The following is a 16652-nucleotide window of genomic DNA, read 5'->3' on the forward strand; positions in this document are numbered from 1 at the left end:
ATTAAAGCATTAAAGAACATTTGTTACTACCATCAGCCAAATCTAGAATGGATAAGAGAAAAAAAATTAGGATTTCGTATAACTAAGGCATGTAAGGCCTTTTTTTTAGGCTTATTATTTCTATAATAAATATTTCTGCGAAAGAGATCACAAAAATAATAATATAATCTATAATAAATTAATATAATCGGCAATGTTAATTTTCGATTTTCAGGAGGGATTCCTGTTGCTGCCTGACAACCAAGAGATGAGTGTACCAGCCTCTGGATCAACAGGCCTGGAAGCATATCCATCGCTATAAACTGTACATTCTGGTATGATTAGGCCTTGCATGCTTGAAATCACTATGCTTTGACAAAAAGGATCAATAAAAGATTCCTGTTTTGTTGGAGCCTAAGAGTAATTTTCACATATTTTCATCAATTTTATGTCAGGATAATACAAGGTGATATTTTGTGTAATTCAGTTTCATATTGAAAATGTTCAGTTGTATTCCAGAATACATATAAGTAATCATCATGACATAGGTCATATAAAAGCCTATAAACTTCATAATGGTAAGAACAGAAATTCAACCAATTTTGGATTCATTTTCAACAGTTCTATCATATTTACTTCATGAAAAATCAGAACATCATCAAATGTAGTCTTAGTAAATAATGTAATAATCAAAATTAAAAGTTATAATCTGTTAATGGTACACAAAACAATCAGAAATTCTCTCTTAGCACCCAGTGGCATGCAAATAAATTTAACAATTCAGAATGTGTCAATTGGGTTTTTTTTTTGCTAAATGCTTAATATATATATTCAAGTACATTTTTTTTATTACATGAAAAACTTCTCATCAAAGCAATTGATAAATTATCTTGCATATTTAAACTCACCAGGGGGTTCATAAAATTTGCAAAAAAGATTTCAAAAACAGGAGGGGGGGGGGGGGTTGAAAATAATTTTTAAAAATGTAAATTAGCACGACTGAGATGTAACATATATATGAAACACAAAAGCAGGGCTCCCACTCAAAAAATTAGAAAAAGTAAGAAAAAGTAGGGGAGAGGAAAGACAACAAAATCGTAACATAATTTTTAAAAAATCTGGCAATGTTTTTTTAATTAAAAATAATCATAGCACTATTTCAGTATCCTATAGGATTGGCTCGAGCCAAGGCAAAATAACAGAAATGATTTAGTAACAAAACAATTTTTGTCCAAAACAGTGTGCTAGCAACCACAGATAATTCTTTTCTGTCTCTATATGCAAAATGTGCACCATAATTTTGAATGATGAAAGTTACTGTGCAAGACCATGGAGTAGTAAATACAAAATTATATTTTCCCATCCAGACACAAAAGTTTTTAATAACTACTCTACTTGTTGAACCCTCAAACCAAGCAAAAGAAAAATTAATAAACTGAATCATCCACGTAACCAGCCCCCCAAGTCACCTAAAAATTATACAATTTCTGCTTTGGCAGAATCATTAATTGCAATCCACTACATTTGTATTATTTGGCAATATATCGATGATTCCATCCTCAATTAAAATTAATTACATGAATTTAGTCAATAGGATTTGGTAAAAAAGGAGGACAAAACTAGAAAGTAGGACAAGTGGGAGCCCTACAAAAGCCTACTTGCAAGTAGCAACAGCAGTAACCAGATGAAGATATACTAGCACATGAATGTTGCACTCTTGCTTCATTAGGAATTCACTATTCTGCTAGAGACAACACTTAAGCCAAAAAATAAAAATATATTTTCAATTACATTTAAATCAACAATACGAGAAACCTCAAGAATAGTAAATCTCTCAAGCAGTCATAGAGCCATATACTGTTTTAAAAACAGGGTTGCACAATAAAACTTTGATTTTTAATGGACAAACATGTAAAAACTTCACAGCTACTAATACAACAAGTGCATTTTTTCAACACAATTAAAACAAAGAACAATTTCTCTTGACACAATCAGAACAAGAAACAAAATTTCTCAACATCCAATTGATAATTTTTGGAAGATTAAAAAATTTATAACACCAGGAGCAATTGGTCTCGATTGCAAATGAAACAAAAAATTAAATTGAATGTATATATATAACAATGTTTATCATTTATAAATCTCAGAAAATTCCAAATTTTCATCATTTTTTTATACAATATGAAAAGAACACAGGCACCTCAATCATCTTCCTCAACAGAAAAAGAATAAACAGTGGTGTGTCTGTAAATATCCTCTGAGCCAATCAAACAAGCAGGAAAATGTGGCTAAAAAGACAGAGAATTTCAATATTTTAAAAAAAGATTTTAAACATCTTCAAAACAAAGGAAAAAAGATAGCCACTGAAAATTAAATCCCAGTCCCACAAAACCAATACACATGAAACTGAAAAGCATTAAACTTATTTTTCAGGATGTTGCTTCAGTATAGTTGTTTTACGATCATATGGGTTTTAGAACAGAGATATATAGTTCTATATAAAAGTTCAAAACTTTTTCCCAATGTCTGAACTAGGAGTTTCACTTTTAAAAGAGGTTTGTGGGAGTCACTTTGTAATCTCAAATTAGCACACACAAGGCATAATAATAGCAACAAAAGAGTAATGTTTGGTATTTCGTCTGTACAACTTTCAATGTAATATTATGCCAAAAACATTAAAGGGGTTAAGCTACTGACAGTGGTAAGGTCAGGGAAAAAGTAGCATGTAAATAAAAAAAAAGAGGAAAAAGAATAATAAATTTTCTGATGCATTACCAGTTAAGGACAATAGTATGTAAGTCAAACATTAGCTGCCGCTGTCAACAGTTTAGGCAGGGTTGCTTGTATTGGATGACTGTGCACTCCTTTCTGAACAGTGTTCCAAATGTACTCAATAGGATTCAGGTCCAGGCTTCTAGATGTTCAATTCCTCTCAGAAAAGTTCACTGAATGCTCCTCAAACAGGGTAGCACCTAACCATAACTTGTGAGGCATCTCTTGTCATGTTTTTATATTCTATGTTCATTGTTCACCAGAATGGATCATAGACACAAATGGATGTAGGTGATTGATCGGCCAGCAGTGCACAACAAGGTGCATTGAGAATAGTTCATACAAGAAACAAGTATATTGTTGGGACAGTCCACACATTGCCAAAAGAAAACCAGTCACATGATCTTGCGCAGTTCTGAACCTGCATGCATACATTTGCTGTGTCCTCTGGAACAGTTAGGATGTTAACTGCTAGATTGGTTAATGCTAATCATTGATTAACCAATGTATTTTTAAGACTTCAGCTATGGTAGCTCTACAAATGTGCCTTGCGTGTCCATCTACCAACTGTCCAATTGTATTATTTCAACATATTAATCAAATTACGTATCACATTGCTCTAAATAGAAACTATACAACATACTAACGATTATCCTACTAAAAAAACTAATGATTTTATCATACTAAACATAATAATGATTATCATACTAAAAATAATAACGATTATCATACTAAACATAATAACGATTATCATACTAAACATAATAATTATTATCATACTAAACATAATAATTATTATCATACTAAACATAATAATTATTATCATACTAAACATACTAACATAACGATTTGCATACTATACATACTAACGACATAAGTTGCAGATGAACTCAAATTATGTAAACATATGACGCGCAATTTTAAGGTAAATATGAATCAATATGTCTAAGATATCTTTGTCTCACATAATACAGCAATGTCTGCAGCCCGATGTGATGGTGGTACTTATGGTAAAATTCAAAAATTAGAACAGCTAACTTATTCTTCTCTGGAAGAATGATTTGACGCCTTTGATCGAAATCTAATGAAGAATTGACGAGTCACCCTCAGACACGAAGAAGGTTTTTGTCATCAATAAATGGATTAAGGGTTTTCAAACACCCCTTGAAGTGAGGAAATTTGCTATTTTTCAAACAATTTATTTCTTGCGACAACTCCTTAAACTCAATCCAGCACAACAGTGTAGTTTCTGCTTCTTCATATTTATTACTTGAAATGGGCCCGCTTCGATGAGAACCATTGTTTCTGAAATTATGTACAAATCTGAGAATGTATCCAATAATTCTCACAAATTTGCAATAGTTATTCGACAAATTCAGGACATGATCTAACAATTTTATGATACTCCATTCGCAACGAAGGTCTTCAACTGGTGTGCTGAAGTGCCGATCCAGGCCAAAGCAATAGTGGAATCTGACCTCATCCAAACTTAAATTAAACATAACTCTTCCAAAGGACGTTCGCAATGCTACTGTAGATTTACAAATCAATTTGGACAATAGCAGTGCTGTGCATAGCTCTAATCTTGGTATTGTAAGCGCCTAGACTTATTACACAACAGCCTGACAGTTATGTCACTTGAACGAGAAATGCATCTGATGTAAACAGCAGCGCCATAAGCGTTTTGAGATGCATCTGCGAACCCATGTAACTCAACCATATTTTCAGGATTTATGCCAACGAATCTGGAAATTTGAAAGGTCTCTATTTCGTGCAACAATTAGTTTTTGCATGAATATTTTTCCCTTAGCAATGACGGGGCGAATAAGGTCAAGAGGGTCAAATATAGTAGTGATTCCAGATAATACAGCTCGCTTTGTGTACTGAGAAGATTTAGAGATTACCGTGAATGAGAAGTAGTCCTCAGTGGAGTTCCAACAGAGTCCCAAGGTCTTCACAGTAGACTCAGCTCCGTCCAGCACTGGATAATCCTGGGCACTGTGGGTTGGTGATGCATCAAGTCTTCCACATTCACACACTACTTGCGCAAGTTCGTTTGTGCATACTGGAGTAGTTCTATGTAACATGGCCTTGTTGGCGCTCGCCTGACCTTTACCCCTTATGTAATAGTAGTGCATGTGTTATGTTTTATTATTGAGTTTGTGTCATGTCTATCACATACTTTATGTTTATAATTATTTTCTGTCGACTAAACAAACTTTTGTTACTTACGGACATTTTCGGTGCCGACGTGTCACGAACTGTTTTAGGAAAAGAAACTAGTTTCCGAACTTGCCACTTGGAAAGCCGATGTCGATGGGGGCGCATGTGCGTTACTCCTCATTTGCATGCTTAGTGATTTGAGAGCTATATATAATCACGTCTGTGCTTCAAATCGGCTTTCAGCCTCTTATAGCGCTATACTCGCAAATCATCCGAACAACTCGGCTGGTCCGATGTTCCCGTCAGTTGCTCTCCAAGAATGCCATTCAAGGATGTCTAGTGTCTGTTCTCGATCTTAATACCTTCGTAGATCTTGCAGACTACGATCTGGTGTTGGCTGGCATAGTCAATAGCAGTGATCTGATAATGTCTCCTTGTATGATGCTGAAATCCGCAATCTGATGCTATCTGTTCGTTACGATGTCCGCCATCGGACTCCACCACTTGAATGCTGAAATCCACATGTAGCACTGTTGATGTCCGCGATCTAATGACGGCTCTTCGTTCGTGATCTAATGATGCCTCAACGCCCTGGGTTCGGCGAGATATCCGTAATTGGATTCCACCACTTGCTCGCCGAATTCCCTGTGTGGTTCTACCGGTGTTCATGATCTAATATCGCCTCGTCAACTCCCTGGGTTTGTCACGATATCCGTCACCTGATTTCTACTGCTTGATCGGCGAAGATCAAGTGTGGTTCTGTCGGCGTCCATGATCCGATTCCGCCGGATTGGGTTTGTCGCCGAATTCTATGTGTGACTCCACTGACATCAGTGGTCGAGCATTGTTTCTTCAAGACCATAGCCGAGTGTCACTTCTGTCCTAGCCTCTTCACCATAAGTATACTTCGTGATTTTCCTACTAGTGAAGGGTTTTCCCTTGATTTGATATCTTGACTAATGTGTGCTTTAATTTGTAAAAATAGAAATAAATAGTTGTTCGAAACTGTTTTGTTCATTGGCAGTTAGAGACATACGTTGCATCTATCAGCTCCGTTTCTAACTTCTTGACTATTTCCAGACTCGATGCACCACTTAGGACATCATCAACGTAGAAATCACTGAGCAAACAGTTTGCTGCCAAAGGAAATCACGCATTCCCTCATCCCACACTAATTGCACAAGAGTCCTAGTTGCTAGGAAAGGGGCACTGGACGCGCTGTGTGTGTGTGTGTGTGTGTGTGTGTGTGTGTGTGTGTTCAGTTGGAACATTTTGTTGGGACCTTGAGGAGAATCTTTCCAGAGAATTCTCAGCAAGTCCCATTGGCTTGCGTCCACCAAGATTTGCCAGTACATCTTTTTGATGTCCGCTGTGAATGCATATTTGCGCGATCTGAATCTGAGCAAAATTGAGAATAGATCATCTTGCACCACTGGATGCTTGGGCATTATGTCATTCAGTGACACACCTGTGGATGTAGGGTTCGATGCGTTGAATACAACCCGAAGCTTTGTTGTACATTTTTCTGGCCGATGGAGTCCATGATGAAGCAGAATTGCTTGTCTCACCTTCATCAGTAACCTCACTCATGTGATGTGTGTGTATATATATATATATATATATATATATATATATATATATATATATATATTTCTGCATACTCCGTCATGAAGTCCATATACAATTTTTTGTGGTTTGGATCTTTTCCCAAACGTCTCTAAAGAGAATTGAGACATCTCTCTGCAGTCCTCTTTGAATATCCAAGATGAGCATATTCGTCTACCTTCAGGGGCATCTTAACCATGAATCTACCATTGTTGTTGCGGGAGTATTTACGCAAAAAGTCTTCCTCGCATTGAATGGTTTTGGGACTAAGGCAAGGGGAGAGGTCACTCACCTCTTCTATTTCCCAGAATTTCTTTAAGTTTTCTTTTAAGGATTCTGTCAATATGTGACACATAGAAACATGATTCCCTTCTTGTGGAACTCTGCCAGTGGCAATCCAGCCGAAAACAGTTTCTTGGAGTAACAGCCCAGAATTTAAATTTACTCTTCCCTCCCTTATCCATTGGAAGTAGTTATCCACTCCGAGCAATACATCAATCTTGCCAGGAGAGTGAAAATTGGCGTCCGCATACTTTATGTGGTTTGGAAGATAGCGGCAGGCAATGTTGAAAGGCCTCATTGGAGTTAAACCAGTGATCTTCAGAACTAAAAGCAGCTCTGTCTCCTCAGCAATAGTTAACAATCGTAGCTCGTATTTTCCTGCTGATGGTGTTTGTTGTTCCATTCCACCCGGGCACATATATATGTGTTCTTTCTTCTTTCAGCTCCAGCGATCTTGCACATGAGGTGGTAATAAAATTTGATTGTGAGGCAGAATCGAGTAGTGCTCTGCAGGGTCTCTTTTCCCCATTGACATCCATGATGCTTATCACCACCATGGACAATAGCGTTTGCTTGCAGCAATCTGAAACAAAACACCCCGATGTTGAACTTGGAGGGTCGAGTGCAGCTGAAGGGGGGGGGGGTCATCTTTTTCTCACCGCTGTCCTGTTCCTCCTCTCGACCTCTTTCACTTTCTTTTTTCCCTTTTGGCGTATTGTCGCTTACTTCTTGCCTATGGAGAAGGGTGCAATGTTTTCTGCTACACCGGCTGCAACTTCTTGCTCGACAACTGGCTATGCGAATTCGAGAGACAATTGAAACACAGCTTTTTCCCTTTCACTAAATTAAAGCATTCCAACGTTTGCATGTTCAGAAATTTCCGGCATTTGTAAATTGCATGCTTTCCGGAGTAATTGAGAGTAAATAATGGGTGACATTTTCTTAATTAGATGTAAAATTGTAACAAGTGTTAAGAAAAATTGATTCTTAAAAGTACAGTAACGCCTCTGCTAACAAAGATTTATTTCGAGATTTTTCTGCTTCAGCTAATCAAATGAATATAGATTCAGCCAATGAACATTTTCGATGATATAAATGCATGTACTAACATAAAATAGCTGTGTCATAAGCTGAATTTTTTACGCCACCAATCATCATCAGAATTACTGTCACTAGAGCCTGATTAAGTCATGTCCACCTCAGAATCCTTTTCCAATAGAACCTACACTTTTTTCGGAAATTCTTTGAACCATTTCATATAAAATGAAAGATTAAGCCAAGATATAAAATGCATTGAAAAAAAAGCTAGCTTATGTTTTCAGAGCATTCGTTCTTTCAGTGCAAGGCTTTTAGCATCAAGTTGAACAGTCTGGGAGATTATCTTCTCCATCTGCATGTATCAGACAAAGAAATGAGCTGACCAGTTCAAAAATGGATGGGGAAACTTATGAACTCGATTAAGTTGTGTCAACACGAGCTTCCGGATACTAAAGCTGGTGTTGGTTGTGTACATAATGCAAAATAAAAAAGGTCTTCGGTATCTCGTCCTCCTGTAGATTCTCATTTAACCAATTTTGAAGCTGTTCATTTTATCCTTAAATCATTTTTTTCTTTTTTATACCACTCTTTAGTGTTTTAAACTTATCTTTAAATTTTGGGTTGAAGCAGGAATGAATCAAACAATTTTCTATAGGAACTTGTGGGAAATCACATTTTGGCTAATGAACATGATTTTGAAATGAACCATCTTCATTAGCCGAGATATCACTAATATTAAAATACAATATATCATTAAATTTGAGTCAGTATCATGGCAATACAAAATCTTTCAGTTACCAGTTTTTTAATTTTTATTTAAATAATAAATTGCATAATTAAAATTCAATATCAATCATTTGATATTACCAATAATTTTATTTTATAATTGTGATGAATTTTAAGAAAATTGGTATTCCGCCAAAACATTAGATGAATATTTGGTTATTGGGTCAAAATCACTATTCATCCCATCCTTAGTAGATATGGGAAAATAAAATAAATTAAATAAATAAAAGTGAGTGTGAGGATGTGTGTACAAAAAATATATATATCTTTTTTTCAACCACAGTTTTTTACAATCTCCTGAAGAAATATTCACACACAAGAAATGTCACACACAAACTAGTAGAGATATGATAGAGGACATATGCTCTATTACAGTGGTTCTCAACCAGGGCCCTAGGATATTCCAGGGGAGCCACGGATGAAAATCTTGCAAAAGAGGGGCCACGAAGAAGTTTAGGAATTTTTTTTTTAGTCACTCTGACTAAAAAGATTTAATTTCAAACAAAATGCATAGAATATCTTTTTTTCACAATTTTTCCTCTATTCAAGTAACAGTAACATGAGGAAAGAAATAAGAAAAGTGGTTCATGGTGGAAATCGGATTAACTCGGTGGTTTTACAACTTGGGGGATGACAGTTGGCCCTGACACAAAATATAGAAGAGGTTTAAGCAAAATGGAGTAACTGTAAAAACAGAAAATTGTGTGTGTTCGAAGACTTTTCATTCAAAGAGGGCTGCCATACAAAGATTTGTTGACCATTCATTGACATTCTTTTGTGTGCTGGTAGTAAATGTAATCTAAGAAGTAGATGGGTGAAAAATGAAAGCTTGAAATCCATCATTTTCATGCAATTACAGATGGATAGCCATCTAGTTTAGCACAAAGCTATCTTCAGTCGGCACTGAGTGGTCTGATGGGGAATATATTTATAAAAATTGAATAAAGAATGATTGCTCTGAGGTATTTTTTTATGAATTTTGAGCATGAATCCAAGCAGATAATGTATTGGGACCTCCTCTAAGATTGACACCACATCTTTAAACTTTTTTAATCGATACTGTAATGATTCCTATTAACTGCCCTACTACTTAAGCCTGCTGCTGGCCTGCAACATCCCAAATAAATTCAATGCAATTTTCCTATCCTGCAATAACAATGTTGTGGACATTAGAAAAAAAATTCTAAAAGGGCATATGACTACATTTAAAGCAATTTAAATCCATTTATTTGAGACTCACTACATATGCTGATTTCTCAGAAAAGTGCAATAAATTCTCACGCAAGTCTTCACTTTGAAATGTACATAACCGGCTCAATGTGTCTCTTTGTATCTGTCAACCTAAAATTTATGGTTTTTAGTGTTGATAATACGCATGCAAAACCAATTCAGCGACGCATTTTCACAATCTGCAAAAACTGCATGGATTTGATAGTTGGAAATGATGTCTAAATGTCAAAGATTTGCAGTTCGAATCAAAATGAAAGTGTCAAATAATTGAAATTGTGATTTGTATAAATGAAATATTTTAATATTGATTTAAATTTATATATAGAGATCAATCGTGACTGTAGTCAAACTTCTCATAAATGTGAAGTTTTGTCATAAAACTGGGAGTGAGGCGCGAATGCCCTTACGCACAAGTGGAATTTCGAGGCATTTACACACAACCGAGCACCTCTTGGCCATTTTGCTTTTTTTCTCCCCACCCTTTCCTCCTGTTGTTTTCTTCCTAAATTTATAAAAGTAAAAAGGTCATAATCATTATAAAAAAGACTGTTTTCATATCAAATTGCAGAAGTTCAATTACTTTAGTGCAAAAATGTCGGATTTTTTTGGGGGGAAAAAATACAGTCAAATCCCATTATAATGAACTCCAAGAGACCAGAGAAATCACTTTGTAATAACGAAATTTTGTTACAAAGGAATTCCAGATTTTTATATTATTGTTCCTATGTAAACTTATCCAGGGAATTAGAAACGTTTTCGTTAATACAATATTTTTTCCGTTATAACGGTATTCGTTAAAACGGGAATCGATTGTATTTCGTCTCAAACTATTTTTTTTTACGTGTATATGCAGGCTGCATGGGTAACAGTATGGCACAGCGTATGGCACTTTCTGGTGAGCCACTAGTCTTAGAGACATACCCAACTAGAAAAAGTATCCAAATTCCTTGTCCAACTCGGATATGTCATGTTATAAGGGGTTGTATAATTATAAAATAAAAAAACCAACTTTTTATACCGTCCCCATGTGCCAAAGAACCCAATTAAGAAATTGTTGCTCTGTCTTTCTTGATTCCAACTAAAATAATTTCGTGTTTCTAAGTGCAATATTCACCGAGATATGCAAATTTAAAAAATTTAAGAAAAAATAGCATTAAATGCTTATTTTGAAATTTTTTCAACTTTCTTTGAATATCTCAGTGAATATTGCACTTAGAAACATTGAATTTTTTTTGTTGAAGACCAGGGAACAACTTTCCAATGGTTTTGGGGCACAAGGTGTCCGCATAAAAAGTTAAGATTTTTATTTTAATAACTATAAACTGTAATAACTATGTAACCCCTGGCAACATGAATCAAATATCTGAGTACTACACATTATTTGGGTATTTTTTCCAACTGGAAGTATGCCTCTAGGACCAATGGTTTGCCAGTAAAATGCCATATGCTCGCTACCTATGCGCCCTGTATATTAAATAAAGTACGGACTGTTATGTGAAATATTGTGTTGTGTTGATACATGTATCCTTGTATATCCTTGATACATGTATTATTGTTGAAAACGATGTGAAAGGTTGAACTTTTCAATTGTGATTCATTTGTGTGGCTACACCCTCATTACTACTTTTATCCACACATGGAGAATAAAATTAATAAAACTGCTTGCTACCACTTTTTGCGATTTTTATCATTATAAGAATGCGTATTTTGGAAACTACAACTGACATCTCTCAATGAACCATAATCATTTACACAAAAAAAACTAATTTGGAAAAAATACAAATTTCATCCAGTACAGTAACTTGATGACATTGTGCCTTCTTCAAGCGCAGAGTTTAAATTGATTGAAAACAACTTATTCTATTTTTTTACTGTATTCTATTATGTTTATTTTGCTTTTTCGTTATTTTCATAAATTAAAAATTAATCAAATTAAATTCAAACATATTTATACTTCAGACAGTTTTTGAATAACTATCTTCTAATGGGAAAACGGGGGTGGGGGAAAGAGGGGGGGGGGTGAGTAGAAAATTATTCTTGTTTACAAGGGGGCCATGGACAAAAAAAGGTTGAGAACCACTGCTCTATTATATAACATAGTACCTCATAAAACAAGGTTCTGTATCAGAATTGTGTCATTACTTCACATTCTTACAACTAAAAAAAAATATAATCTAGTTTCTTAAACCAGCTGGAAAACATTAATTCATTTGCATCCACAAGCAGAATATTGGCCGCTGTGGTGGTCGAGTGGTTATAGTGCCGGACTCGTGATGCGAGGATCCGGGTTCGAACCCCACAGTGGTGGTCGGCTGAAGTTGGTTTTCTGTGGTTCCCAACTTCAAGGCGCAAATGCGAGCCGATCTCCCCATTAAAAAGTCTCGCCACAGAGAGCAACAGTCCTACAACGGTAAATCATTCAACCATAACACTTCACTCATAGTTAGAAAAACTGGGGGCAGATGACAGTACTACACATAACAAGCATTACACAGGAACAAACTTTACGTCAGGTTGCACTACACGTACACGCACATTCTCGCATGTACCGATTCGTTGGGGGTTCGTTGGGGGGTTCCGCGGGGGGGGGGGTGCATGTGTGGTGTAGCAGCAGTAGTAGGTAGGGCTCGGGGATCCATGATGTTCTTAAGTCAGCCACCTCGTTGGGCAATCTGCCTGTTGTGGCGTTGTATTTGTATTTGTATTTTACAAATTTTTATCATCCCTTATCACCAAATGCGAAATAGACAGCAAAATAGTGACTGAAGGAAAGACTTATTTCTAGATATTATGGTGGGTGTACTCTGAAAGAAGTCTACCAGTCTCCACCGGGAATCAAACCCAGTCCCCTTGCAATCCAGGCAAGCACACTATCCATATACACCACAGGAGACATGACTATTCCTTCTTTATTTATGCACTCTAGTATGAGGTACTGAAGTAGAGGCATAGTAGCGCACCCCCCCCCCCCCCAATTAACTTCAGCAAATGGATTCCAGGTGGCAGCAGTAGTGAGATTCTGATGATTTGATTTTTTCTCAGCCCAATGTAGGAAGGCAAGACTTTTTTCTGGATATTATGCTGAGGTGTACTAGGAAAGAAAAGTCTACTAATCTCCGTTGGGAATCCAGCCCAGTCCTCTTGCAATCTGGGCAAGCACACTATGCATATACAGCACAGGAGACATGACCATTCCTTCCTTATTTACACTCTGTAGCATAACGTGTTATACAAAAAATCAAAATGATTCTCTTATTTTTGAAAGTGAAACATTACACTAGTGCCAAAAGTGAAAAAAAATTTCAATTGTTTCTGAAACTAAAGAAAAATACTTGGAGGTTATAATTTGACTGGTTTTAACTAATTGGTTCACATACTGCAAGAACTATTTTGCCCCCCCCCCCTTTTTTTCCACCAACGTCAGTATTGTACTTGATATGCGCAAACCAGTTTTGCTATTAATGAGTTGAGTGCATTTAATTTATAAAGAGAGTAACAGATTTAGTACTCTCATGCAAATTGGTTAAAAAGTATGTCTCAACACAATATTTTCACCCCATTTACGTACAGATTATACTTACATGATTGACTGCATCTGGGTAATTTTGTGTTTCCAGACATAATGCTCCATACCTATGATAGTATTTACCATCTTTTCCAGACAAAGAATCATCAGTTGGTAAGGCTGTAGCAGCGTAAACTTGCAAGCCAGGTTGTGTAGTTGACACTTCCATTATTCTACCACTCTTAGGATGATACAATCTAAAGATGCAGAATTAAAATACAAATACAAAATTAGAAACCACAAAAGGTATATTGCCCAACAAGATGGCTGGGAAAAAATATAAAAATATACAGTGCTAGAAATAAAGTCCATAAAATTATGGTTGTCGTAACATAAATACAGCTACCCAAAAATAAGCCAGAAAAAGTAATTAAAACTAAAATGTCTGCCCACAGAAATATGGTTGTCATTGTTTAAATATGTATAGCTTCTCGATACCCCTCCCACTCATATTTCTTTTTGAAGAAGTCTATCATGGTGGAATTCACAGCATCAGAAGATAAGCTTTTTCATGTGTTTACAACCCTTGTCAGAGAAAAACTCCGTGAGACAACAGCCTAGGATTATTTCTAACCAATCAAAACTTGTGTCCCCAAAGTCCAAGCAGTTGAAAGATGGTGTAACAATATATTTCATGATTCATCATATCGATCCCCTTAAAAATCTTAAAAATACTTCAATCCACTGCACCTACATTATTCCAATGAAAGCATATTCAACAATTCATGTCTTTTTTTTGCATCATTGCCAAAACAAGGCTCAGCAATGCTCCACTCAGCAGGAGTCAGCTAACCCTACCGGATAGCCGCCTGGACCACCTGACCAAATATTTATTAGAAATACAAAGCTCAAATTACAATCAAAGCTGCTACCAAAAAAAAAAAAAACCACACAGAGAACACAATTATATAAACATCTAAACAACATTAACCTAACAAGAATAAGAACAAACCCACTATTAAGAAAGAGGAAAAAAAGGAAAAAGTTAACAGAGCAAAAACAATGCAACAATAAACAGTCCTAAAGTTTAGTATAAAACAAAATAGTTAATTAGATGATCCAGCACCATGCCGATAATTTCTATGTCTCCTAAAAGTCAAAGATGAAGCATTCCAGGCCCTGAAAACAAAGATACTTCCTACAATAGCTCTTGATGATAAAATCTTAAGGTCCCACTTGGATATCAAGCACTTATCCAGGAGAGATGTGATTGAGGTTTTAGAAGAATACCTCGTCAGTTAACAATCAATGTATGCACAGACATATCTCCCTCCAGTGAACTCCCAGGTCTACTCAGGCATTGATATTTCCGTGCTTCAGTTTTATGTGCTAATTCGAAGCTAAATGAGTCCGTCACAACTTGGACATCCACTATCTCAACCTCTTGGGCTTTGATCGCTACTAGATCAGGTTTCGCCAGTTTCACCAATCCATAGCCGAGTTCTACTAGGACTATATAACCTTGTTGCTTCAATGATCTTTGCAGATAGTACACCAATGCGTTATGTCTATGGATTCTGCTAGAATGGCTGCGAAGGCAGGTCTGTAGAATATGATTCAGGGTTTCCCCTGTTCTACATCCTGCCCTGCACCATCTATCTTTTTCCGGTCCAGCTCTTGCCATTCTAGCCTTAGTGGGCATAGAGTTACTAATCAATCTGACTGAATTGGCAAAATCCTTATTAGAGACCACCATACCATCATCTTCATTGTATTCAGATATAATATTGCTCTAAAAGGAGGAAAGTAGTCTCATTATCCAATTCCGGATCTAGCAAATTTCCATGCGATATATAGGAGTAACATTTCTTCCTATCTTTGTGATAAAGATTTTGCACTTTCTGGTATTTCTGCCTCATTCTTTTCTTCCTAGAACATTGTCTGGGGGTTTCAAGATTTACATGTGAAACTACTTTGCCCTCTCTTTTAAGTTTAATGCTTCCTAGCATTAGTGACATATAGGACACTATTTGAGTTTTAACTTGATCTGTCACACCATCCCAGACCACATCCACAGCTTCTCTCAGAGCTGTGTTAGGTTTAGATTCCAAGTGGTTGTACAGGACAGCTACAAATGTGTCAACATTAACAACGTTTCTTGCTGCATCTAAACCTACCTCAGTAATGTCTACCATCCATCTGGTCATTGTCATTATTCAACACCACATCAAGTTGGTGTGTAGAGCCTGATGTTAATCCATTGTTATTTTCATACAGTTGCCTCTCTCAACCCATCCATGGCCAACCTTCTTCTTTCCTCAGCAATTTTTCGCCTTACTAGTCCTTTGTAGGCAGGCTTTGGCCTTTGTCCCCTGATTGCATCTACTGTTCTGTCAGAAGTATGTGCCAATGACCTATTGATTGATATGACCTTCATAGCTCAAGCCTTTCATACCTGCAAGTGCTCTAGTGGCTATTGTTTACACCCCCTTCAACCAAATCCATATCCTACTGAAGATAGGGTCGCCAAACCCGTACAGCATACTCTATACAAGGACGAACTAAGCCTCAGAAAAGCAGAAGGATGACTCTGGGAGAAAGTATAGAGACCATTTTTAAAAATCAAACTCAGCAGTCTATTTGTTTTTCTTTATCACCACAGAACAATGCTAAAAAACCTAAGCCACTCTGCAATGAGAATTCTCAAATCGGTGAGCCTCGTTGTATTCTGAATAGTTTTCCCATTTAGCTCGTAAGTGAAACATAGGGTGTTCGAACCATGATGAGCGACCATGCACTTGTCAACACCGAAGGTCATGTTCTATTTATTTGGATACGCTGCAATTATATTTAAGTTGACCTGAAGCAGCTCCCTATCACTTTGATTCCCGACTATATCCATTAATTTAACATCATCAGCAAATTTGCTAACAATCCCATCAATTCCCGATCGAGTTTATCAATAAAAATTGAAAAGAGTATGGGTCCAAGGACACTTCCCTACAAGACTTCACTTGTGACACCTGTCCAATCAGAAAATTTAAACCCTGTTGAACATAACCTGCTGTGACCTATCCTGCAACCATGATTCTATTTTATTCATTTCTATTTCATTTCCATTCTATCCCAGATTCCAGAAAGTAAAAAATAAAATAAAACCATATTGCATTTCTTCTCATACAATAAAAGTCTGTTAAAACAAGACATGGTTCATACTCTATTAACGAAAAAAAATTCAAGGACTATTCAAGCACTTTTCAAGGTAAAACTTAAAAATTCAAGGACTTTTCTT

General features: G+C 36.3%; 1 protein-coding gene across 1 annotated transcript in view; it reads right to left on the bottom strand.

The window, feature by feature from the left end:
* Positions 1–1498: 1498 nt before the first annotated feature.
* LOC149074463 (galactose mutarotase-like) overlaps positions 1499–16652 on the bottom strand; it is an 87994-nt gene continuing 72840 nt past the window's right edge. Inside the window, exons 6-7 of the mRNA XM_089246942.1 lie at positions 13437–13617; positions 1499–2267 (exon numbers count right to left, since the gene is read on the bottom strand). Coding sequence (XP_089103068.1) covers positions 2181–2267; positions 13437–13617 — 268 coding nt within the window. The 3' untranslated portion in view covers positions 1499–2180. The remainder of the gene's footprint in view (positions 2268–13436; positions 13618–16652) is intronic.

Source organism: Pholcus phalangioides, unplaced genomic scaffold, assembly GCF_987345545.1.
Source record: "Pholcus phalangioides strain wild (caught in Gottingen) unplaced genomic scaffold, Ppha-v1.0 ptg000017l_1, whole genome shotgun sequence".
Lineage (NCBI taxonomy): Eukaryota > Metazoa > Arthropoda > Arachnida > Araneae > Pholcidae > Pholcus > Pholcus phalangioides.